The 26,640-nt window shown below is 50.0% G+C and overlaps 1 protein-coding gene across 1 annotated transcript; it reads right to left on the reverse strand.

Annotated features, from left to right (window-relative positions):
- Positions 1 to 4,187: 4,187 nt before the first annotated feature.
- On the reverse strand, positions 4,188 to 25,059 carry CCDC25 (coiled-coil domain containing 25). The gene is made up of 9 exons (XM_060273209.2): positions 24,931 to 25,059; positions 23,248 to 23,298; positions 18,628 to 18,667; positions 14,377 to 14,428; positions 13,635 to 13,710; positions 12,160 to 12,263; positions 9,179 to 9,381; positions 7,612 to 7,657; positions 4,188 to 6,004 (listed from the first exon to the last, which is right to left on the reverse strand). Exons 1-9 carry the CDS (start codon positions 24,953 to 24,955, stop codon positions 5,975 to 5,977), a joined length of 627 nt encoding a protein of 208 aa, XP_060129192.1. The 5' UTR covers positions 24,956 to 25,059; the 3' UTR covers positions 4,188 to 5,974.
- Positions 25,060 to 26,640: the final 1,581 nt, after the last annotated feature.

Consider the following 26,640-nt stretch of genomic DNA (forward strand, 5'->3'; position numbering starts at 1 on the left):
CTCCTGCTGGCTTTTGCAGCAGTAGCCATAGCGGAGTTTATTGCCTTTAAATGTTTTGAGCTTCCTTGTGGCAACAGTTTGGGGAAATCTGGATTATTTCATTTTTTTAAAGAAGAAGCTGAGCCTGGCTTACCGCATCTCTAGATCTAAGAAAACAGAACAGAGCAAAACAAGAGCTTTGTTTGAAGTGATGCAGCCCCAATTATGTGTGATTCATGTTGTGCAATTTATTTGATTTCTGCAGTGAAGAGCCTCAAAACATTGTGGCCTGTGTATGTTTTGGCAAGTTATGCAAACAGCTTCCCTTAATCGGCGAGGAGCTCATGGAAAAACAAACCCTTCCTCGTCTTGCAAAGAACACCATGAATCAAAGGATACGAATCTAAGAGTTTACCAAGAGCTCCACCTATGTGGAGCTGGCACTCTGCACATGCCTCCAAAGCTACTGGATTCCCTTAGGTTCCACTCTGTGCAGCAGGTATGAGCTCCGGTGTGTAGTAGTGGCAATGGCATCAGAGTGGGACCTGGGAGAGACCACGGTTCAAATTCCAACTCAGTCATGAAGCTCACTGGGCGACGTTGGCGGCCAGCACCAGCCTCTCAGCCTCACCAACCTCACAGGGTTGTTGTGAGAATTCAGTGGGGGGCAGGGAGAACCATGACCAGGAATCAGCAAAGTTTTTGTGGCTTGGGCAAGTTCACGGTCCCGAAGAAGCCACAGTGGGCCAGAGTGTGTGCATGCGCATGCGCAAACACTATTTCCAGTGCGGAGGAGACGTGCGCAGCTTCCTGCAGCCAATGGGAAGCTGGCCAGCATCACGTAATGCGGTCCCCGCTCTGCTCTGCGCCGGTTTAGCGTGGTGCACGGGAGCCAACCAAGTGGGTGGCGGGAGTCCATGGGCCGGTTAAACAACCCCCATAGGTTGCCGACCCCTGACCATGACCGTCACTTGGGAGTTCCTTGGAGAATAAGTTGGGCTATAAATGCAAATGATAGTAATAAGAAGTAAGCGAGCTCTGTCTCAGGCCATCACCCATCTCTAGGTATAGAATTGTGAGGAGCACAAGGCTCCAAATGTGAGCTAATGCTCTCTTATGCATCTGCCACATTCGCCACCACTGCTACCTTGAGGAGACACTCTTATCCAGCCGTTTATTGGCTGTGGGAGAGAACAAAGGCCTCTTGTTCAGACCTCACCTGGAGTACTGCGTCAAAGTTCTGGTCACCCCAATTTTAGGAGGATATTGACAAGCTGGAAGGAGTGCAGAGGAGGGCGGCAAGGGTGGTGGCCTGGAAACCAAGCCTTACAAGGAACAATTGAGGGAGTTGGGGGTGTTCCACCTGGGGAAACTGAGACTGGGAGCTGGTGTGAAGACCGCCTGCAAATATTCAAAAGGACTGTCCCGTGGAAGATGGAGCAAGCTTGTTCTCTGCTTCTTCTGAGGGTAGGACTCAAAACAACAGATTCCAATGTCGACGAGGAGGAGGAGTTTGGATTTGATATCCCGCTTTATCACTACCCGAAGGAGTCTCAAAGTGGCTAACATTCTCCTTTCCCTTCCTCCCCCACAACAAACACTCTGTGAGGTGAGTGAGGCTGAGAGACTTCAGAGAAGTGTGACCAGCCCAAGGTCACCCAGCAGCTGCATGTGGAGGAGCGGGGAAGCGAACCCGGTTCACCAGATTACGAGTCCACCGCTCTTAAGCACTACACCATGCTGGCTCAAGGAAGGAGATTCTGACTTAGCATGAGGAAGAACTTTCTGATGGCAAGAGCCGTTCCGACGGTGCAATGGGCCACCTCAGAAGCCGGTGGATCCTCCTTCATTGGAGGTTTTAAGGCAAAGGTTGGAGGAAGACCTGCTGGGGATTCCTCAGCTGCAATTCCTGCACTGTGGGGAGTTGGGACTAAATAACCAATCCTACAAACCTATGATTCTAAGCAACCATCAGACTTCCTGACTCCAGAGTTGCAAAGAGGATCAAACTGATAAAGTAACTGGCTACCAGGAAAGACATGCTTCTCCTTTTTAAGGGTAAACACTGATGCCTTAATTTAGGACACCTTAAAATTAGGAAGATGGGAGATGTTTTCCCAAAATGCCAATTTCTGCTCTCTTCACCCCAAATTCATCCCACATAGGCAACAATGGTAATCTTAAGGAACAGACGTTAAAACAGACACGTCAAAGGAATGTTTCCGTGTCTCCTTTGTGCACAAGCATTCCCCCTTCTTCTCCATAGGAATAGATGAGATCCCAAAAATGTACAGTCATACCTCGGTTTAAGTACGGCTCGGTTTGAGTATTTTCAGTTTAAGTACTCCACGGACCTGTCTGGAACGGATTAATCCACTTTCCATTACTTTCAATGGGAAAGTTCACTTCAGGTTAAGTACGGACTTCTGGAACCAATTGCACTCATACTTCGGGTTAAGTACGCTTCAGGTTGAGTACTCCGCGGACCCATCTGGAACGGATTAATCCACCTTCCATTACTTTCAATGGGAAAGTTTGCTTCAGGTTAAGTACGCTTCAGTTTAAGTACTCCACGGACCGTCTGGAACGGATTAATCCACTTTCCATTACTTTCAATGGGAAAGTTCGCTTCAGGTTAAGTACAGACTTCCGGAACCAATTGTGTTTGTAAACCGAGGTACCACTGTATTTAAGGTATAAAAGGTATAAAGGTATATAAGGTATAAAAGAGAACAACAATTACCAGACCTTTAGAAGGCATCTGAAGGCAGCCCTGTTTAGGGAAGCTTTTAATGTTTGATGGATTTCTGTATTTTAATGTTTGATGGATTTCTGTATTTTAGAATTTCTGTTTTGTTGGAAGCCGCCCAGAGTGGCTGGGGGAACCCGGCCAGATGGGCGGGGTATAAATAAATTATTATTATTATTATTATTATTATTATTATTATTATTATTATTAGTTTGATGTTGGTCAAATGAGCATCTTTCGGGCTCCAGGACTTTTCTCCATACTCAGCATCACTCACCGGGACAATGGCAGAGCCCTGTTGGGCCGGGCAAAAGGGTGAGCTCTCCATAGCCTGACAGCTTGCAGATTTGAGAGAGGGGGGAGAACCTAACTCTTAACAAGCACAGAAATCTTAATCTTTACTCTTGAGTCCTCACTTTCTTCTAGATAAGGTATACACCCTGCTCTCTTACTCTTATAATTTCAGGTCTGTAACAAATAAAAGACGGATAAAATGCTTTTTCATGCAGCAGTTAAGCCATCACTTGCTCCCACAGGAAGCGGGGATGGCCACCAATTTGGCTGGCTTTTTTTAAAAAATAGACTAAATATCTTGTCAAAAGAACTGCTCTTATATATGATCTGGGCAGCACAAGCAGTAATTGTGACTCAATGGGAAACAGCCCAAAATCTTACACCAGACCCATGGTTCTGCTCACTCTGGAAGAGCTATAATGAAGAAAGCCATGCATAATTTGAGAACGTCCACACTCGTATTTATGTGATCTGGAATTCCTTTATGACATATAAAGCGAAACCATCATTTTCAAGACAACCATCGCACAAGCCTGGCAAATCCGGAACAATACTCTTGCAATCTGATACAGTCGAAAGTTTTTACTTGGACTTCATGATTTTAACCCATGTGCAACCGGACTCATTTTCTGTGCCTATTTTTATTGTTTTTCATCCTTTAACGTTCGTCTGTTGCTGCAATTGTTCTCCCTGTTTCATATACATAACACCACGAAATAATGGAAAATTCTACCCCACCAAAGAGATTAGACAAATTCAGGGACAAGGGGGCTATTGATGGCTCTTAGCCACACCAGACGTGCAATGCCAGCACGGGAGGAGGCTGTGGTGCTTCTGGGTACCAGTTGCTAGAAGCCACAGGACAGGAGGGGGTTTTGGGGCTCAGATCCTGCTTTTGGGTTCCCCACAGGCATCTGGTTGGTCACTGTGAGAACAGGATGCTGGGCTCCCTTTGGCCTGACCCAGCAAGCTTTTCTGTGGTTCTTATGAATGTTATGCTCACTTTCTGTTTCTTGGAACTCCGGGATCTGTTACCTTTAAGCCAGGAATGTGAATGGACGAGCATTAAAACTGCCGCCTGCATCTATCTTTGCACTATAAATTACACAATGGATTGTAGCATGCACACTACCTTTTCCTTGCAAATAAACCAATCACTCGTCCATTAGCTCTTGGTGTGCAAGTTTTTTTTATTAGGCATCAGGGTTGCAGCAACAGGCACACATTCAAGCAATGTGTGTTAACTCTGCGCCAAAGATCCCATTTCTCACAGAAGGGCATGCTGAGCCTCTCATGCAGACTGCACACGTGTGAAGGTTCAGACATACGCACTTAACCTCCTCTAGAGTCGTTCTTGAGGACAGGCAGAGCGCTGATCTGTAGACATGATGGAGGTGTTAGGGGAAGCCCTAGGCCAGACTCTCCCCAACCTGACGCCCCCAAACGTTTGGCCCACAAAGTCCACCCAGCATGGCCGCTTGACTAGAACCATAATCCAAAACATCAAGAGGGCATCATGTTGGGGAGAGCTGGCCTAGGCTGAGGTTGGCGCTTCTTCATCTAAGGTCCCTGATGGGGTAGCAGGAGCATATGGTTGGTCCTGACCCCAGGGCAACGTGAAAGGCGTTTTCTGGGAAGCCTGGGAGTCAGGTCTTGTGGTAGGAACTTCGAGCCTCTGGAGGGGACAAGGGCTGTCCTGTGCTCTTCTGCACTCTCACCGATGCTGTTGGAGGAACTGGGAACTCAACCCCCACAATCTGAGGCTTCCCTGTCTGGTCTTAAAAAGCAGCTGCTTCTCCGCTTTGAAAAACGTCAGAGAGGACCTGTGATGCCCCTGCTTGAGAAATTTCAAGGACTGCATCTTGCAAGCTTCCCCACTGAGGCGAACCATACAGCTGTGAGCCCTGCTGGCCGGAGGGACACCCCCTCTGCAACCCCAAGCTTTGCAAAGGAGACGCTGAGGATGAGAAGTGGAGGAGAGAAAAAGCCAAAACGCAGGCGGGGGCGTGGAAAAGACACAGAGAAACCAACAGATTGCCTAACTGCAGAAAGAGAGCATACTGAGGGAGAATCTCGTTGCCAGCCTTTTTTTTAAAAAAAAAAGACTGAAAAAAGGGGCGGTTAAAGTTTGTTATGGAGGGATCCGTCAAAGGAGAGCTTTTCCTGAGCAGCTGCTACTACTAGGGGAACAGACAGAAGAGAAGCAAGCAAGGAGTCCCTCACACGGGAACTGCTGGTAGCCGAGGGTGGAGAGGTGCAATTCTGCCACCAGAGAACCTGGGATGATCCGACAGCCAGCCTCACTCAGGGCACTAGTGGGCTGCACAGAGATCACATGGAAGTCCAGTTTTGCTTGAACAGGGGCAGTGAGCTTTGTGGGGCCCCGGAATGGAAGTCCTGTCCCATCCCTCCCCCCCCCCCCCCGGTTACATGACTGCTCAAATGAGTGATGCTCTCGAGATCCAGGCAAGCGTTTTACAGCACAGGCGATGCAGCTGCGCTGAGCAGATTCCTACAGAGTTTAAAGAGAGAACCAGACTCTTGACACAGTTGCACTCGCCCAAAGGGAGGAGGGGGACCACAAACCCATCACTTTAAAAAAAAAATACCCTAAACCCAAACACTGTGAAATGAAGACGTCCCCAACAGGTCACAGACTCCGATTCAAAGGTCCTCAGGAGGCTTCGGGCATGAAAAGCCACAGCCGCCACCACCTCCCCAAGTTCCCCTGGAAAGGTGCACGCCTCTGAGCGGCTCTGGAATTGGAAGGTGGCAGCCACAGAGCACCTGCCGGGATGCTCAGTCCAGGAAGGAGAGCCGCCCACCTCCTCCCAGACGCCAGCCAGAATGATGAAACGGGCGCAGAGACTCCCGAGTTTGCTTGCTTATTTTTGGCACCGACAGCAAAGAGCTCAGGTCCATCTTCATTGTCCAAGAGGAGGGTGCCTTGCTTTACATGAATTCATCTGAGTCGTTGCCGTCCTGCGGGAGGAGAGGACAGAAAAGGATGTTTTAAGGGCAGGCAGGCTTTGCAGGGCTTTGGGCAACTCTCAGGCTGCATCCCAGACTTAATTCTCCCTCACTGGGTCCGCATCTACCTGATCATCACTGAAAGATGAGTGCCATCGAAAGCCCCCCCCCCCCATGAACTTGTCTAATCCTCTTTTGGAGTCATCCAAATTGGTGGCCATCACTGCCTCCTGTGGGAGGGAGTTCCACAGCTAAGCAATGTGAAGCAGCTGGGCACAGGGAGTTCACAGGATTAAGTCCTTACTGCCTGCTCATTCTAGTCACATCACTCCAACCCTTACAGGCAAATGAGTCTGGAGTTCACTTTCTGGCTGGGAAGCCTCTTCTGCCTCCTGGGCACAGCCAGGGGCCGCTTGTCTCCCACCCAGAGGCTAAATTCTTGCTGGGCCCATCTAGCTTTTTGAGTCTAGAGACAAAAGCAACGGCACAGTGGATAAATGCAAGACTCCTTTCAACGTTTTTTCAAAAGGGAGGCATGGGGAAGCCACAAGGCAGTCCAATTAATTTTTTCTTTATGCTCCACTCTCGAGCTAAGATTGGCTTAAAGTTATAATAATAATTACACTAATAATTTTTTTTTTATTACCCTGCCCAACTGGTAGCTCCAGCCACTCTGGGTGGCATCCAATAAATATAAAAATCTAATAAAACATCAAACATTAAAAACTTCCCTAAACAGGGCTACCATCAAATGTCTTCTAAAAGTTGTACAGTACAAGTTATTTATCTCCTTGACATCTGATGGGAGGGCATTCTGTAAGGTGGGTGCTTCTACCGAAAAGGCCCACTTATGAACAGGGAGAAAGGGCCCCAAAGGAGAGAAACAAAAGGCAAAGGTAAAGGACCCCTGGACAGTTAAGTCCAGTCAAAGGCGACTATGGGATGCAGCACTCATCTCGCTTTCAGGCCAAGGGAGCTGGCGTTTGACCACAGACAGCTTTTCCAGGTGATGTGGCCAGCAGGACTAAACTGCTTCTGGCGCAACAGAACACCGTGACGGAGACCAGAGTGCATGGAAACGCCGTTTACCTTCCCGCCGCAGCGGTACCTATTTATCTACTCGAACTGGCATGCTTTTGAACTGCTAAGTTGGCAGGAGCTGGGACAGAGCAACGGGAGCTCACCCCGTCGTGGGGATTTGAACCGCCGACCTTCCGATCAGCAAGCCCAAGAGGCTCAGTGGTTTAGACCGCAGCGCCACCCACGTCCCACCAGGGAAAAAGAGGAGTGGTGGGAGTGCCCCTCTTTTCACAGGGCTCTTGCTGCCCAGCTTGACCAAGAGGTACTGGAGAGGCACTGGCAGCGCCCTTGCATAATAAGGGTGCGGACTTTCCCCAGCTGAGGAAGCCTGCAAGGGGAAAGCATGAACTGTAGAATCATCAAGCTGGAAGGGCACTCAAAGGCCATCCAGCCCAACCCAGCTTGCTCTCTCTACCCAGGGATTTTGCTCAGCAAAGGCGAACGTCAGCGGTGGAACTGAAAGGAGCTGGCCACCCCGCCCATCCAGCCTGCTGCTCACTAGGGCAACAGGCTCCTCGCGAGAAGCACCCTGGACATACCTGGTTGGAGGACATGTTTTCCGCCTTCATTAAGGAAGAGTAACTCCTGCAAAAAAAAGGCAACAGTGCATTCAGACATTGCTCAGCTAGAGAAAACCTGGCTGGCAAAAGAGTACGGAGATCCCTTTGGCCCTCTAATGCAGGGGTGGGGAACAGAATCTGGTTGGCAGGACTGTGACTAGCCAGGACGGCTCTGCTCCGCTTCCAAAGGGCTCGGAGGCAGCGATGCTTCTGAGTGCCAGTCGCTGGCAGCCACAGGGGCAGAAAAGGATCTTGGGCTTGGGTCCTGCTTGCAGGCTTCCCTTGGGGGAATCTGGCCAGCCGCTGGGAGAACAGGATGCTGGGCCAGATGAGCCACTGGCCTGATCCACCAGGCTCTCCTTCTGTGCTTATGAGCCACCTGCCTATCACCTGAAATCAGGTAAGCCAATTTCAAAAGGAAAGGAGCAGAGGGGCACTCACAAGTCTTACGTAGCCCACAAACAAGGATCCCATATGAAAGCAGGTGACCCCCGAGGGGCTTACTTTAAGCATCAGCCAACAGACTGGCGCTTACAGCAAGGATGACTTGCCGAGGAACAACCACGTTTTCAAGGCTCCTGATTTCTCCTTTGCAGACACGTTTTTACTTGCCCTACACATGACAGCACCTATGCTGTGGGCACGGTTTGGGTGAAAACGGGGCCAAATTATTATCCCTCCAGGGCCTAATTTGGCCCACAGGCTGCAGCATTCCCACTGTTGCTCTAATAGTTCCTTCAAGAGCTTGCAAGATCAGAAAAGCTGGAATCCAAAAGAATTCCATTTCCCACAACTGACGGTCAGCCTCCCACCTGCAAAGGTGAAGGGACCCCCCGGATCGGCACCCCATGAGGCTCAAAGGGCTGCTGCAACCAACCTTTTTTAAAAAAAACCACAGAAGTCGCACATAGAGACCCACACACCCTCGGTCATCTCTGGACCTTGGCCAAAGTCAAACCCAGGCAGCCCAAACACCACTGTTTCCTGACACAGCCAAGGAAGAGGAGCCCAGGAGGCAGGGAACTGCAACCAAAGCCTAGCAGGCAGGAGGCAGGGTGCATGGGCCAATCCCGGCCTGCTTGAAAGCACCCTAGTGGGGCACTCGCATGCTTATGCCATTGGCCAGCACCAACGAGGAAGGGCTGGCAAGAGAAACACTGGCCAAGGAACCAACCATTGTCATGGGGGTGGGGTTGTGCCTCTCCCGCCCCCCACAACCCCCTGCCAGAAAGCTGCTTGCCTATGTCTGCAGCAAGGCCAAGAGGCATCGCTCCCGCTGCTCGGAGAGCCTCTCAGCGCAACACATTGCTGGCCCGCAGAGCCAATGGAGGCAGGTCCTAAATCGTGGCATAATATCACGGTTATTTAACAGTTATGTTTGAATTCACCTAGAAAGGGAAGACAAATCTGAGCCTAGCCCTGTTGCTCAGGAAAGCAGGCCGGCTGCCTTTGTTTTCTGCTTTTTTCCCTACACCCACCCACACACCCCATTCAACTGGGACGGGCCCAACTCGACTTCCCAAAAGGGGCTCATTGACTTGCTCACCTGAGCTCTTCCATCTCTTTCTTCTTCTTCACCTCCTCCTTCTCTTTCCGCTTCATCTCCTGGATCTGGGCTTTCTTCTCGTTCCTCTCCTCCCGGTCGCGGGATTCCTTCTCAGCAGCCAGGTCCGGGAAGCGCTCCACTTTGGTCTTCTCCAGCCGGTTCAGGATCTCATTCACCCTCTTCTCCACCGTGACAATCTTCACCTGGGGGACAGAAAAGAACGGCGATCGGCATTTGGGAGACCTGCACCCACCTTCCCTGGACAGCACAAACGGCAACTGAATCACAGTCAAGCAGGAAGACACAGCATCCCCGAGAAACCTCACCTTTCCCACCCCCATGAAGTAAACACAGGAGGGAAAGCACAGGGCCCTGCTCTCCTTCACATCTCTAAGGAGGGAATGAGGCCAGATGCTGCTGCGGCTCCTGCCAGGACCAAGCAGAAGGTTGCCATTGTCACACTTCCACTTCTAATTATTAAGAACTGAGGTTGTTTTGAACAGCTGTCAGACACGACTCTGCCCTTCCATCATGTCACTAGTTCAAAACATTAAGTCAGCAACTTCCTGCCTTCATTTGCTTAAAAATACATTTTTTAAAAAAATTAATCCCATGCTACAGGGCCTCCAGTATCTGATTCAATCCTTCTGATGTCATTGGAAAGGCTTCTTTCTTCCAGGCTCAAGAGATTACACCACTCGCCCAGAGTAACACAGGAAGTCTGCGCAACGGCCAAAGCACACCCCCAGGAGGCCAGGCTGCCTGGTTCACTGCATCCATCCCCTCTTGGAGGCCATCACCACTTCCCACCTCCCCTTGCTATCCCTCAATCCTGGCCACATCGCCAGGGCTTCAAGCCCGAGCGACCCTGTGGGGAAGTCTCACGCACAGGAGAGGAGAGGGATGAAACGCATCAACAAGTCACAGGCCCATGTTAAGTGTTGAAATCAAAAAATGCACCTCTGAAATGTTCCGCTGCTTGGAGTAGCTCAGGAACTTGAAGGAGAAGGAGAAAATGGGGTTTCTCATCCCCAATTATAGGCCACTGGCTGTGTTTTACAGGTCTGCCTCTGGCTGGTGGCTTTCCTTTGAATTCCAGGCTTAACTTTCCACACACAAAAAGTGGGGAGGGAGGTGATGTGCTTTTAGGCCCCAGGTTTGCAAGGGCAATGCTGAACATGGGAGAAGCATGAACTTTGCAAGGCGCCTTGTAAACAAGTGGAGGCATTGGCCCATTTGGCCCAGCCTGGGAGCTCTGGCCAGAGTCTCTTCCCAACAGGCTTTGAAAGAGGAGTAGACAAATTCCTGGAGGAGAGGCCTATCAATGGCTGCTAGCCATGATGGCTATGCTTTGTCTCCAAGTTCAAGGCTGCTGGAAATCTCAGCAGAGAAGAGTTGCTCTTGGGCTTGAATCCTGCTTGCAGGTTTCCCAAGGGGGCATCTGGTTGGCCACTGTGAGAACAGGATGCTGGACTCAATGGGACACCAGGCGCTTCTTATGTTCCCAAACTCATTTTCTAAGGTTTTTTTTTTTTTAATTTGGGGGGTGGTGGTGGACCAAAAGTGTATTGAGGCATCTTAAGGCCCAACACACAAGCACATTCCGAGGTGATGACAAGAAAGCACCCAGCTCAATCCCTGTGGTCATCTCCAAGAGCCCTGCACAGCCCCTCTGAAAATGAAGCAGTGGAGACTCAGCCCTTCCCAGCTAAAGGTGATGCAGGTGGGGCTTCATCAGTCTGTCCTGCAAACATGGATCTTGACCCCGCCTACACGCGTCTCTGCCTCAGCTGGACCATACTTCCATTACCCAAAGAGCTTTGGCACACTTTCCTAACAGAAAGGCTGCAACCAAAACAAATCACATAAATGAAAGAGAGTGGAAAGAGAAGTTGCTGAATTGGAACTCATTACCAAGCTTAAAACCATGGAGCCACCTGGGATGAATAAAGACATCAGATTCTTATCTCATTATGCATGATCAAGCTTTCTTTAGCACCTCAGCCCTTGCTCCCCACCCCAGGACTAATTGCAGCCATCAGCAGTCGTTAACAGCCATCTACAGGTTTACCACTCCCATCCGCCCATCACCCATTCCCACCCACCCCCACCACCCTCTGTATATATATAAGGGTCTGACACTTCTGTTTCAAGTGTATCTGAAGAAGTGTGCATGCACACGAAAGCTCATGCCAAAATAAAAACTTAGTTGGTCTTTAAGGTGCTACTGAAGGAATTTTTTTATTTCACATAAATGAAGTGAGCCTGCAGCACTTTGAACTGATCTGAACGTAGGAACTAGCAGAAGGGGCCACCAGGTCAGAATATTAGAATGCTAAGCAAGTTAAGAACCTAATATGAGCGTGCTGGATCAGGGCAAGGGCCCATCTTGGTCCAGCATCCTGTTCTCACAGTGGCCCAACCATTAGGGGAAACCTACAAGCAAGAGCCCTCTCCCCCCCCCAAGAAACTGGCCTTTGGAAGCACTGCGGCCTCAAACTGTGGAGGCAGAGCCTCGCCATCCTGGCTAGTAGCCATCATTTGCCCTCTCCCCCTCCAGGAATTTGTCTCATCCTCTTTTAAAGCCATCTAAGTTGGTGGCTTTAAAGTAAGTGCGGATAGAGGCAGGCGTGCACACACACACAAAGGAGAGTAGCGTACAGCCACTGTCCGCTTCAAGCCTTACTTAACCTTTGTGGCTTCTCACATGAAATCATAAATGGTTGCTGCATAACGCACAGCTTGGCAGCGCGAACGCAGTTCCCCCCTGCAAACCACCCCCACCAGCAATCCATGCACCGCACAAACAGTGACCTCAGTGGGAGGGAAGCCAAAGGGTGCTGTGATGCCTGAAGAATGGCAGCAGGAACTCCCACCCACTCCTTCCTCACTTTACCCATCCATGCGGCAAAGCTCCCTCTATTTCCTTGGAGCCAGGAGGTGGGTGTCTGAGAAGATGGGAGCAGGGGCAAGACACTTACATCCTTCTGGCGATGAAACCCGATCTGCCCCACGTCCATTTCTGCCGTCTTCTTTAAGTTGGCCCATGAAGTGTACACAATGTTGACATTATTCATTTTGCAGCCTAGAAGAACAAAGAGGGGCCGTTCTGTTCACCAAGCTGATTCTTCTCTCCCGCACACCCACTTTCAACCATATTTCCTAACAACTCTTCGTAAGACTCGGTAAGCCAGCATGGTGTATAGTGGTTAGTGTTGGACTGGGTCCTGGGAGAGATCAGGGTTCAAATTCCCACTTGGCCATGAGGCTCGCTGGGTGACCTTGGGGGCCAGACACTGCCTCTCATGAGCCTAACCTACCTTAGAGGGGTGTTTTGGGGATTAAACTGAGGAAAGGGGGAGAGCCTGGTGCACCACCCTGAGCTCCTAGGAGGAAAATGGTGGGATACAAATGTAATAAATATAAACGAATCCTATATAATAAAGTCCCTGTGTCTCTGTGTCCAGATTATGTGTGTCCCTGGGTTACTGCGCATGTGTCCCAGGGACACAGGGATTGGAGGCAGAGACAACCGCCAACCGCCGCTCCGAAGCCCCGTCTCATGCTGGAGGTGCGCTGCGAGGCGGCGGGGGAGAGAAGCACTCCCCCCCCCCGTCGCCTTGCCACGCACCGCCGGCATGGGACAGCGCTTCCTCGGCGAAGGCAAGCAGGCGAACTGTCTGCCTGCTTGCCGTAGCCGAGGAAGTCGAAGCGGCAGCGGGCAATTCGGCTGTGGGACTGGCTTGGCGGCGGCGGGGAAAAGGGGAGGCATTCCTCCCCTTCTTCCTGCCACCGCCAAGCCAGTCCCGGAGCCGAAGTATGGCGTGGTGGGGGTTTTCGCCGTTTGCCTCCCCCTGGGGGGAAGGCAAACGGCAAAAAGCCCCCGCTGCGGGGTTGCTGGCTCTGTCGGGTGGGGGGGGGGAGAAGCAGAAGATCCGATCGGTCTTCGGCTTCTCCCTCCCCCTGCCCAACAGAGCCGGCATTTGGCTCTGTCAGGTGGGGGGAAGGGAGAAGCAGAGGATCGGATTGCTTCTCCCTCCCCCCACCCGACCCAGGGTTCGGAGAAGCGCTGCGCAAGCACTTCTCTGAACCCCGGGATGTTCTAGCGCCCGTTATTGAACGGGCTGAAATACACTAGTAAAGAATAAGAGTCCTTTAGGTTGGCAACAATGCAATGTCAGCAGCTGTTCCCCAAGAGACTGGTCACCTCTCCAGAAATGTTCCGTCAGAGAGTTGGTTGTTGACTGGGCTGGCAAAGGAGGGGAGGGAGGATGTCTTAAGCAGCTCCTGTGATGCCTGCCCCTTGCACGACAACAGGTGGGAGAAGCCACACCACCAGAGCAGTGTCAACTGGCTCCAGCTGCCCCCAAAGGCCTCATTCTCCACCCAGGATTCCTCTCTGAATCCTTGCTGGTTTCTCCAGGCCAGGGCATGCTGCAGAACAGCAACGCCTTACCTTGAATGCTGTTGGCTTTCACCAGGTGGGCGCAATCTATCAAAACCTCCCTTGGGATGTCATCCATCGTCTGCCCCTGAAAGGAAGCAAGGTCGGGAGTGAGCAGCTCATGCGGAGGAGGAGAAGACAAAAGGCATGCTGGGAAGGAAGCGGACTCTGCAGGCAGAGTGAGGGCTCCCTGCGACCGAACTGCAAGCACGGGGCCATTGCAATTAGTCTGTTCCCGCAAAGCTAACCACCAAATTAGTCAGAGTAGACCCATCAAAACCCAGAGATTCCAACGGGTCTGCTCTCATCTCAGGAGAACTTAGTCGGAAGCAACCTGAATAGTTTTGCAGCACTTTAAATGCTAAGAGAATTACGGAATAAAACTTTGCAGAGTAGATGCATCCGACATAGTCCACAAAAATCAGTGAATTTGGCTTTCAGAGACTACAAGATGTTGAAGAAAGCCAGTCACAGGGGCTCTTCCTTTTATGCAGAATATTTTATAGGCTTTATAATAAAATGGCCTTGATCAACTCCGACAAAACCTGCAGAGTGTTGCAAGCATATATCAGAGGACCTCTTTCAAACATGATAGTTTTCAGCAGCTGGTGCATTAGCTTGGGGGAGGCTGACAGGCCCTGAGAGGAGGGGGCGATGGCTGCAGCCCCCAAAGTGGACAAGTGGCCCTCCCTCCCCACCCCTTGGCTGAGTAAGAACCACCACAGAGGGCAAGAAGCAGAGCAAGGCTGTTTACCTTGTGCAGCCGGAGGTACACATGGGCAGAGGAGAGCTTGTCCACATGGAACCTACACACAATACAGCAGAGATTTGAGTGAGATGATTCAACCCAAAAGAAATGTTGCCCTACGTACCACTCCAAGAGGCTGGTGGCCACCTGGCTATCAGCATCTTGAAGCATGCATACTTGATAGCGGGGGAAGGAATTTTTACGGCTTATCACGCTCACATCTCTGCAAAAGTATGTAATGGCCTGAAGAGGAAATTGAAAGGCTGGAGGAAACAGCTGCTCAAACAGCGCCAATTCCCTCTGAGCCAAGTGCTCCCTCTAGTGATCCAAAGGCCAACAATGCGAGATGAATGAGACTAGGCCTGCGCATAGTAAAACCATAGAACTTGCTCACACATCATGGAGGAAGAGCGGGTTCACAGTCTGAGCAGCAATGCTTCTGAATAACAACAGCTGGAAACCACGGGAGGGGAGAGGGCTCTTGTGCTGGAATCCTGCTGGTGGGTTTCTCATTGGGGCATCTGATCGGCCACTGTGAGAACAGGATGCTGGACTGGATGGGCTACTGGCCTGATCCAGCAAGCCCTGCTTAGGTTCTTATGTGGAGCTTTAGAACCAGGTGAGGAACGTGAAGATGTTGTCCGACTCCCAACTCCTACCAGCCCTGGCCATGATGGCCAACAGGAACATGGGAAGCTGCCTTATACAGAGTCAGGTCATTGGTCTACTCAGCTCCGTACTGTCTGCACTGACTGGCAGAAGCTCTCCGGGGTTTCAGGAAGGGGACCTTCCTAGCCCTATCTTGGAGATGCCGCTAGGGATTGAAACAGGGACCTTCTCCAGCATTGTCCGAAGGGTGCAGTGTTACCTTGCTTTACAAAAACCTCTATAGCCATTTCCCCCACCAAGGAATAGAGCCAGTCTATGAATCATCCCATTCTGAAGCTTGCATTTCCACTAGCTTCCAATGGCTAAGAAATATCAACAAACCTGGGTAATCTGCCTTATTGCTCAGCAAGACATGGGCCCTAAAAACGTTCCAAACACATCAGACACCTTCAACCAGTCACCCTGAAGGATGAAGCTGACCAGTCCATCCTTCTGACTGGTCCACAAGCCCCTCTCCACTGTGGCTCAAAGAGGCAGCATCTACAAGAGGGAACATGCAGCAGCTCCTAGTTTCTGTTTCATAATCTGCCCTCACCTGCTGTCTGTTCAACTACAGTGGTACCTCGTGTTACAGACGGGATCCATTCCAGAGGCCCATCCGTAACGTGTAAAGCCCGCAACTCATAGTGCTGTGTCTGCGCAGGCGTGCGGTGCAATTTGGCACTTTTGCACATGCACGAAGCGCAGTTTAGCGCTTCTGCGCTCATGCGAGCGGCGAAACCTGGAACTAACCCATTCCGGTACTTCTGGGTTGCCGCGGGACGCAAGACGAAAACACGCAACTTGAAGCGGACGTAACGTGAGGTATGACTGTACTGTCATTGATTACATTATTCACTGTAGTCATTGCTTTAACGGCTCATTTCATTCTTCATATTTGAAATAAACCAAAATAAAAAGCACAGCAACCTTTTGGGGGTTAATGGTGGGGGGGGAGAGAGAATGAATTATGTTGCATTTGCTTTGCTTAATATACAAAATGGCTTGTGTAAAATCTGTTGGTGGATCTACTGAAGTGCAAAAAGATTATCATGTTAAATCCTTTGGATCCTCGCTGCCTTTGGGTGTAACCTAGGCACCACTTTCTGTGCCAAGGCAGAAGTGCATTTGTTTGCCAGGAACCTGATCATTCAACACCCACTCCTTTGTTTACAACATTTCTGTGCTGCCATTATCTAAACAGATCCCAGGGGACTGTAGAGTTATCTATTCGTTAAAGTCTAACAGAATAAAACAGCAACATTAGCAAATGTAATAAGAGACAGCAGATAAAAATTACAAAGCTACCAAGTGATTACAGAAATAAAAATGCCAAAAAGATAGCAAAGTAGACATGGAAAGGCCTGGAGCCAGCTGGACTCAGATTAAAGAGAAAATATAAGGAAGGATACTCCAGTAGTACAAAACATTTGGCAGGACAACAAACATCACAACTGGATGTTGGGAAATTATCACTGGAAGCTTTTTGGGATGCGGGGGGGGGGGGGCAGAACAAGACAATCTTGAATTATTGAAAGCTGCTGCATACACCTGTATTGTGGGAAGCTATCAAATCAAGGTTCTGGCCCCTGATATACTGGGGGAGGGGCATGATAAGCAGGGGGGGGGCGTTTCTTTGCATTTAGAGTAAAATGTAAAAATAGGATCCCACCTCCAGTCTTATACAATGCAGTGCAGTGCTGGAAGCGCTCTAAAATGTTATTTTGCTGTCAGCTTTACTAAGGAGCGTGATTCATTTCACAGACTAAATGACCATCACAAGTACAAAAGAAGATCACCTGCTGGATCAGGCCAATGACCTATCCAGTCCAGCCTCCTGTTCTCACAGTGGTTGACCAGATGCCCCAACGGTAAACCCGCAAGCAGGATCCGAACACAAGAGCACCATCACTCATAGAATCATAGAATCATAGAGTTGGAAGAGACCACAAGGGCCATCCAGTCCAACCCCCTGCCAAGCAGGAAACACCATCAAAGCATTCTTGACATATGGCTGTCAAGCCTCTGCTTAAAGACCTCCAAAGAAGGAGACTCCGCCACACTTCTTGGCAGCAAATTCCACTGTCGAACAGCTCTTACTGTCAGGAAGTTCTTCCTAAGGTTTAGGTGGAATCTTCTTTCTTGTAGTTTGAATCCATTGCTCCGTGTCCGCTTCTCTGGAGCAGCAGAAAACAACCTTTCTCCCTCCTCTATATGACATCCTTTAATACAGTGTTCCTCAACCTTGGGCCTCCAGCTGTTTTGGAACTACAACTCCCATCATCCCCGGCCACTGGTCCTGCTAGCTAAGGATGATGGGAGTTGTAGTCCCAAAAAAGCTGGAGGCCCAAGGTTGAGGAACACTGCTTTAATATATTTGAACATGGCTATCATATCACCCCTTAACCTTCTCTTCTCCAGGCTAAACATACCCAGCTCCCTAAGCCGTTCCTCATAGGGCATCGTTTCCAGGCCTTTGACCATTTTGGTTGCCCTCCTCTGGACATGTTCCAGCTTGTCAGTATCCTCCTTGAACTGTGGTGCCCAGAACTGGACACAGTACTCCAGGTGAGGTCTGACCAGAGCAGAATACAGTGGTACTATTACTTCCCTAGATCTATTACTCTCCCCTCCTGTGGATTCCAGCAACTGTTTTCTGAAGCATTGCTGCCTCTGATTGTGGCGGCAGAGCAGAGCCCTCCTGGCTAATAGTCACGGATAGCCTTATGCTCCATGAATGAAGAAGACATCTGAAGGCAGCCCTGTTTAGGGAGGCTTTTATTGCTTAATAGATTATTTTATTTCATTTTTCTGTTGGAAGCCGCCAGATGGGCGGGGTATAAATAATAAATTATTATTATGTGTCTAATCCTTTTTAAGCCACCCAGGTTGGTGGCCATCCCTGCCTCATGCAGGACTCAGAGCAACGTCCATAGTCCATCTCTGTGCTGCACGAAGAAGGACTTTCTTTTTATCTTTCCTGGGAGTTCCAACATTCATTTTCTTTTTATGTCAACGAGTTCTGACGTTATGAGGAAAAAAAATTCTCTATTCAGTTTCTCCACACTATGCACAATTTTTTAAATTTCATGTCACCTCTTGCTTGCCTTTTCTCTAAACTAAGAAGTCCCAAATGCTGTGTAACCTTTCCTCACCGTGTGTGTGTGTGTGTGTGTGTGTGTGTGTGCTTTTCTGAACCGAACTCTACAATAACTGTCACTGCCAAACTACATTTGTCATTACCACCCATTGGCTCAGTTTAGAGGGGTCCTTTTGGAACTCTTCTTAATCTGTTTTTGTTTTAGCCACCCTGAACAATTCCAGCAAACTCAGCCACCTCACTGCTCACCCCTAAGTCTGGACCATTTAAGAACAAGTTAAAAAGCCAAGGTCCCAATATTGATCCTTGGGAGACTGCACTTTCTGCATCCCTCCACCTGGAAAACTGTCCATTTATTCCTACTCTCTGCTTCTTGCTACTTAACCAGTTCCTTATCCATATCTTCTCCTATTTCATGTCTGCTAATCTTACTCAGGGAGTCCTTACTACCTTATTGAAACCTTGCACCCCAGTGCATAAAGAGAGGCTCAGATCAGATCAGTACTTACCAAACATCTTCCGGCCAGCCATGTTTTATTAGGTCTTCATCTGCGAGGAAAAAACCAAGCCAAGCAGTGAGCAGAAATAATTCCCTTTAGGCAAGCTTTTAATATTTAATGCTGTATTGTGTTAATATTCAATTGGGAGCCGCCCAGAGTGGCTGGGGAGACTCAGCCAGATGGGCGGGGTATAAATAATAAATTATTATAATTATTATTATTATTCAGCCCTCCCTGAGTGTCAGGTTACAACTGGACCTTTGGGATTATCGCTTGAGTCCATTGGGTCACAAACCAAACTGTGAAATAGGAAGATCTCTCTGGAAACAACGGAATTCAGCGCTAAACTTTCAAGACAGGAACCATTATTTCAGTTTGAACCATGCTGCAAAATTTGAATGCTGAAGTTCCTAACAGGATCCGAGCAGATCTGTAGCATTGCTGAACGCTTAATGCAGCACTAGCAGTTCAAAAAGGTGATGTAGACACACACGTTTAAGTACCATGGGACAATAGAGTTCTAACCTCTTATACTTTGGCTTCATCTGGTTAGACGTGCACAAGATTGTGCTGCTAAATGTTTCTTCAGTTTAAAAACACAAACAGATTTCAAGAGAGATATTGGGAGAATAGCTCAGAAATAATTCAGAAGCAGCTGTTTTATTTCAATAAAGGTGCTCTAAACAACCACCACTGTACAGCAAATATAAGTAAGTAGGGAAAGGCCCTGTGTAATTAATATTACTAAATATATTTATGTCTCTGAAAATGACCTCATAAGATTTAAGTGACCCTTAACAAAAAGGGACGGATGGTTGCTACTTAATCTTATGAAAGACTTCTTACATTAGCACAATTTGGGACAATTGCCTGGTAGTACCGTGTTTCTCCTAAAATAAGACACGTCTTATATTTATTTTTCTTTTAAAAAAATACATTGTGGCTTATTTTCGGGGGATGTCTTATTGTTACGTATGGTACGGGGCTTTCTTGCACCGCCCGCTGAGCCTGCTGCTGGGTCCCAGGGCTTCATGCGGCACGGCTGTGGCTGCTGCCGGCTCCTGCCGGGTCCTGCAGCATTGCGCGCCGCCCGCTGCTGGGTCCTGTGGCTTCGCGCGCCGCCCGTTGAGCCCGCTGCCTGGTCCTGGGGCTTCGTGCGGCGCGGCTGAGGCTGCTGCTGCTGGCTCCTGTGGCGCCGCGCGCCGCCCGCTGCCGGGTCCCTGGGCTTCACGCGGTGCGGTGCGGCGCGGCGCGGCGCGGCACGGCGCGGCGTGGCTGGGGCTGCTGCCGGCTCCTGCCGGGTGCTGCGGCTTCGTGCGCCGCCCGCTGAGCCCGCTGCCGGGTCCCTGGGCTTCACGCGGCGCGGCTGGGACTGCTGCCGGCTCCTGCCGAGTCCTGCGGCTTCGCGCGCCGCACCGCACTGCGTGAAGCCCAGGGACCCGGCAGCGGGCGGCGCGCGAAGCCGCAGGAGCCGGCAGCAGCCCCAGCCGCGCCGCACCACGTGAAGCCCAGGGACCCGGCAGCGGGCGGCACGCGAAGCCGCAGGACCCGGCAGGAGCCAGCAGCCTCAGCCGTGCCGCGCGAAGCCCCAGGACCCGCTGCTGGGTCCCTGGGCTTCACGCAGTGCAGCGCGGCGCGGCTGGGGCTGCTGCCGGGTCCTGCGGCTTTGCGCGCCGCCCGCTGCCGGGTCCTGGGGCCCGTTCAGCCAGAGCTCCGCGCGTCGCTGTGCTGGGGCTCCTGCTGTGCTGGGGCTCGGCGCAGCGCGCGCTGCTGCGTTTGCCGGCTCGCTCTGGGTCGTCCCGCTGGCTCCCCCAACACGTCTTATTTTGGGGGGATGTCTTACATTTTTTGGCCTTCAAAAGATCGTGCCATGGCTTATTTTAGAGGCACGTCTTATTTTAGGAGAAACACGGTAGAGAGGACATAAATTCAGAGGAGATTTCAAAGGTTATTTTAAAGGGACCAAGCACAAACAACAGAACAATTCTGGAAAACATTTTCCTTAGGATTAAAAATAATGTTGGTTTCTGAAAAGTCATGGGTGACCATCAAAGAGTAATTTTAACAGTTGCATGTGCAAAAATAATCAACCAGCTGATGTATTTCAAGGAACTGCTCATTAATTTCTTGAACTCCTACCCAAAAAAATTGCTTCCACAATTTCAATATTATAACATTGGATAGTCTGTAACAAGGTACTGTAAATAGAAACTGTTTTCCCTTTCTTTTGAAAATCAGGCAACTTTTGGGCTACAAACTAATCAGAAAAAAAGAATCTAGAAGATGACTTGCTTTTGAGAAAGTACCGGTATTTCAAAGCTGTTGCTTCTTAACAAAAACTGGATAGAGATACACACCATTTAGCTAAATACCAGTTTATACATCAGAATTGCCTGACTGGCCTCCTTGGATTCCAATTTTAAGATAAAATTCCCCACCCAATCTCAGTGGGGCTGAGATCATGGATCAAGCACTTGTTCGCAGTCCTATGTTAGGAAGTTCACTAAAAGCAAGAACATGCTCAAATGAGGAATGTTTTACACAGAAATGACATAAACATGTTTATGCCATCAGCCTTTTGCTGAAATGCAGTCTGAGGCACCCAAGAATTGACTCTATTAGTTCCATCCCCAATAGCGGGTCAAGAAGCCAGTTTCTGCACATGCTGTAGAGCAGGCATCCCCAAACTTCGGCCCTCCAGATGTTTTGGACTACAATTCCCATCTTCCCCAACCACTGGTCCTGTTAGCTAGGGATCATGGGAGTTGTAGGCCAAAACATCTGGAGGGCCGCAGTTTGGGGATGCCTGCTGTAGAGGGAACTGAGGGGCAGATGGGGCTTGTCAACCTGGGAAGGGAGCCCATCTAGGAGAAGAAAAGCTCTTGATCAGGGGTCCCCAGACTACGGCCCGCAGGCCAGATGCGGCCCAATTTGCCTCCCAATCCGGCCCGCAACGACCCCCGCCACCCGCTGCTGCCGCCTGCTCTTACAGCATGCAGCGCAGCGGCGCTCTTCCAGGTCGAAAAAAGCGCCAAAAATCGTTTGTGCGCATGCGTATGGGCATGCGTATGAGGTCATTTCCGGGTTGGGGGAGGCCCATACGCTTGCACACAAACGATTTACGGCGCTTTTTCCGACCTGGAAGCGCACCACCGCGCCAGTAAGTGTGTGTGCGCATGCGCACGGGCGCGCACTCCCCCGCCCCGCGATCGGCATGGCAGGCACCAGCCCAAAGCTGGGTAAGTCTGGGGACCCCTGCTCTTGATCCTAAACCTCTCCTGCCTCGTGGGGTATCTTCGGGAGGAGAAAAGGCTAAGGAGTAAACCCTACACAAATCCGGAGCGGAGTCCCTAAGACAGTTGGATGGCACCTTGAATGCCTCCTTCCAGCAGCTCCTGCTGGTTCCAAATGTCTTGCTCTGCTTTCCTTTGAACCACATCAGTGAGGCCAGAGGGGGGGGGGAGTCTTCTCAACTGGGCAGTCCAGGACCTCCATGCACAATGCCCAGCACCCTAGGAAGGTCATTTCGGTGCTCCTATTGCAGCAGTTTGACTTCACCCCTGGAGGCACACTATTGTCTCTCAAGACAGACAAACGCCAACAATGTCTGCATGCTTAACACCGGTCCTGAAAGACCTACATTGGCTCCCAGTACGTTTCCGAGCACAATTCAAAGTGTTGGTGCTGACCTTTAAAGCCCTAAATGGCCTCGGTCCAGTATACCTGAAGGAGCGTCTCCTCCCCCATCATTTTGCCCGGACACTGAGATCCAGCTCCAAGGCCTTCTGGCAGTTCCCTCGCTACGAGAAGCCAAGTTACAGGGAACCAGGCAGAGGGCCTTCTCGGTTGTGGCACCCACCCTGTGGAATGCCCTCCCACCAGAGGTCAAAGAGAATAACAATTACCAGACCTTTAGAAGGCATCTTAAGGCAGCCCTGTTTAGGGAGGCTTTTAATGTTTGATGGATTTCTGTATTTTAATATTTTGTTGGAAGCCGCCCAGAGTGGCTGGGGGAACCCGGCCAGATGGGCGGGGTATAAATAATAATAATATATTATTATTATTATTATTATTATTATTATTATTATTATTATTATTATTATGCTTGTGCAACAGGATTCTCGGTTTCCCTCCCTTCCAGCACTTGCAGAGCAGATTTTGGGGACACACAGTGGCTGCAAGCCAGAGAAAATGTGGAAGCAGGCAAACTCCCATCCACTGGCTCCTCTAATGGTTGCTGCGTTAAGGGCGGACTTCTTCTTTTTTGCATGTTTTTATATTAAATTAGTGTTAATGCAGTTGCCTTTCACTTCAGCGTATCTAGAGGTACTTATGTTTCCCATGAATTTTACTCCTGGACACTGTTTTGAGAGCAGCATGTATCAAGCTACCATAAAGTGTCAGGGGTTTAATCCTAAAACGGTTTTTGTTTTCTAAAACAATGCTGGGCAAAGAAATCCCCACTGATCCGGATAAAGGCTTGTTTTCTGCCATACCAAAGAGCCAATGAGTTCTGACTGAAGATGCACAACTTATCAGAAGGTTTGTTTTAAAATAAAAATGGGGTCAAACACAAAATACATAAAATCGATTCCATCTTGACAGGCATATCCAGAGTATTGTACTTACTTTCATATTTATCTTTTCCCATGTAAATTGTGTATGCAGCGCCAGGAACAACTGAGAGGATGGAAAAGGAAAACAAAATGAGCAAGTTTTGGATCAAACCCCACACAGACATACAGTGCTCCCCCCCAACTTATTTGCATCCCACCCACAACACAATCCACTCTAGGTCCTGCTCTAGCTCAGAGGTTCAGAAGCTCTGTTCCAGGACCACAAGTTCTCCCAGAAGTTCTTTCAGGTGGTCCAGATGTGAAAATGCGAAGAGGCAACCCCTCTTCAGTCTCACACCTTTGGCAAGGACAAAGAGGGGGGGAACCCCCAATAATTCTAACAACCTACAGCACAGGACTGTTGCAAGAATGAAATGGAGGGGGGGGGATTAACTAGGTATGCCACCCTTGATTTTTTTGCCTTTGGAAGGTTTTTTTAAAAAAGCCTTCAATGTTGTGGCCCCAAAGCTGCCAGAGGGGGCCGGAGCTGAAGCATTCAGGGAAGTGGATCAGGATTCTGATGTCCATATCAGCTCCAAAGACTTTGAATTGACAATGAGCTACGGACAGGATACTTTGTCAGCGCTTCCTCTGCCCCAAAGTATGTTTCCTAATGAAAGCAGCCAAAGGAAAAACTCCACAGCTAAGGTTGCCTGAAATCTACGAAACATTTTCCTTCAGAGTCTTTTTAAAAAAAACGAATCAAGGCAGATATGATGCCATGGACCAGCTACCTTTCTAACCCTCCATAGCATGTACAGTCTTTAAACATATTCTGGTTCTCAGGACTGAGGTTGAATCCTGACAAGACAGAAGTACTGTATTGTTTTGGGGGGACAGGGGCAGGATGGTGTGGGGGGTACCCTGGTCCTGAATGGGGTAACTGTGCCCCTGAATGACCAGGTGTGCAGCCTGGGAGACATTTTGGACTCACAGCTGTCCATGGAGGCGCAGGTTAATTCTGTATCCAGGGCAGCTGTCTACCAGCTCCATCTGGTCCGCAGGATGAGACCCTACCTGCCCCGCAGACTGTCTTGCCAGAGTGGTAAATGCTCTGGTTATCTCCCGCTTGGACTACTGCCATGCGCTCTACGTGGGGCTACCTTCGAAGGTCACCAGGAAAACAAAACTACAGTAATCCAAAATGTGGCAGCTAGACTGGTGACTGGGAGTGGCCACCTGTTTAGGGAAGCTTTTAATGTTTGATGTTTTATTGTATTTTAATATTTTAATGGAAGCCGCCCAGTGGCTGGGGGAACCCAGCCAGATGGGCGGAGTATAAATAATAAATAAATCACCATCATCATCATCATCATCATCATTCTCTCTCCCCCCCAATGCTTTTTGTACCTTGAAAAATAATAAAGAAAGAAACTGTGTGTGCGTAGAACTACTATGTGCGCGACCCTTGAGCTCCCCTGAAGGAAAGCAGCAGCCTCGAACTACCTCGCGGGGTTGTTGTGAGGATGAAATGGTGCGCTGGGGGGACCCCCCCTCCGTGCTCCCCCCTCCAGCTCCTCTGAGGAAAAAGGGGGATGCCAATAAAATAATAATAATAGTGATAATTAAGTAGATACAGGGCGAATAAACCGAGGCGAGGAGCCCCCCCCCGGGCCCTATGGAGAGCGGAATGAACAAGGTGGGCGTGGCCGGCGCCGTCCCCTCCCCCCTCAACCCCCCCCCCCGCGCCGCCTACCGTTGGACGTGAAGTAGAACACCATGGCAACGGGCCGCCGGACGGGTCTCCTTCGCGTCCGCACCGGGTGGGGGGGAAGCGCGAAGGAAGCCAGAGGCGCTTCTGAGCTCCGCGAGAACAGCGGTCAGCGACTTCCGGCGGCGACGGCTTCCCGGAAGTGACGCTCCCTCACGTCCCATAGAGCTAGGAACAAATGGGAAGGGGCCCTCGGAGGCCGTTCGGCCTAGTGGGCTCGATGAGGAGAGCGCGGCGCCGGGGTGGGAGCCTCGGGTTCAAATCCCCTCTCCTCCGGCGAGGGCAGTCGCCACCTCTCGCCCCGGGAACGAGGAGCCCGTGGGGGGGGGGGTGGAAACCCGTCAGACATTTCGGACTACGACTCCCGTCAACCCCTGACCATAGGAGTCGCCGATGGGGCTGATGGGAGTTGGAGTCCGAAAGAACTTCGGGCGGCGGGAAACGGATCCTCAATTGCGAAGCCTACCTCGCGGGGGTGTTGTGTGAGGGGCGAAGCGCTGAGGAAAGGAGGTCCTTGGATGTTCTTCATAGAATTGTAGGTTTGGAAGAGGACACCAAGGGTCATCTAGTCCGACCCCCTGAAATGCGGGGATTTTTTTTGCCCCATGTGGGGCTCAAACACACCACCCTGAGATTCAGAGGCTCATGCGCTATTTTAATTATTTTAAAAAAATATATATGCTGGCTGGCTGCACCCTTCGTTGCAATTAATGGATTGTTTTTCAAATGTTTATTTTCCATCAATTATTGATGGTAATAATTAGAAATAAATGATCCCCGAGAAGGGCACAATAAAACAATTATGATAATGCAACAATAGACTCCCAGCTCATCACATGGCCCTGCACGGCACATGGTTTCCCCGCAGAACATCCTGGGAACTGTAGTTCCCAGAGCTACAATTCCCAGGAAGCTTAACAAACTACAGTACCCATGCTGCTTTCAGAGGGGGAGGGAATCACGTACTGTACTTTAAATGTGAAAATATTGCGTTTTCAATCTGCTGGACGCACTTGATCTGCCCTTGTTTGTTTGTTTTTTTTAAAAAAAAACACCCAACAATACCCTAAAACAATAGCATATGAGAAACAAATATCAGCAGAAATGAATATGATGATGATGATTTATTTATACCCCGTCCATCTGGCTGGGCTTCGCAATCCCAAACCACTCTGGGCAGCTTCCAGCAACAGAGCCGTCTTTCCCATAGGGTTTATTACCGCGCCAGGGCGCAGTGGCAGGAAAGGGCTGGAGAAGCGCTCCGGGGACCAGCGAGGGAGGGATGGAGGCTGATCGCTGCGTGCCCGGCTCGCCGCCGCCGATCACCTCCTCCTGCCTTCCCCAGAACTGGACACAGGACTCCAGGTGTGGTCTGAGCGAGGCAGAATAGAGTGAGAGCTGGACCATAAAGAAGGCTGATCGCCGAAGGATTGATGCTTTTGAATTATGGTGCTGGAGGAGACTCTTGAGAGTCCCATGGACTGCAAGAAGATCAAACCTATCCATTCTTCAGGAAATCAGCCCTGAGTGCTCAATGGAAGGACAGATCCTGAAGCTGAGGCTCCAATACATGGTCACCTCATGAGAAGAGAAGAGAAGACTCCCTGGAAAAGACCCTGATGTTGGGAAAGATGGAGGGCACAAGGAGAAGGGGACGACAGAGGACAAGATGGTTGGACAGTGTTCTCGAAGCTA

The sequence above is a fragment of the Zootoca vivipara genome, chromosome 3 (genome assembly GCF_965207765.1).
Source record: "Zootoca vivipara chromosome 3, rZooViv2.hap1.1, whole genome shotgun sequence".
NCBI classification, from domain to species: Eukaryota; Metazoa; Chordata; class Lepidosauria; order Squamata; family Lacertidae; genus Zootoca; species Zootoca vivipara.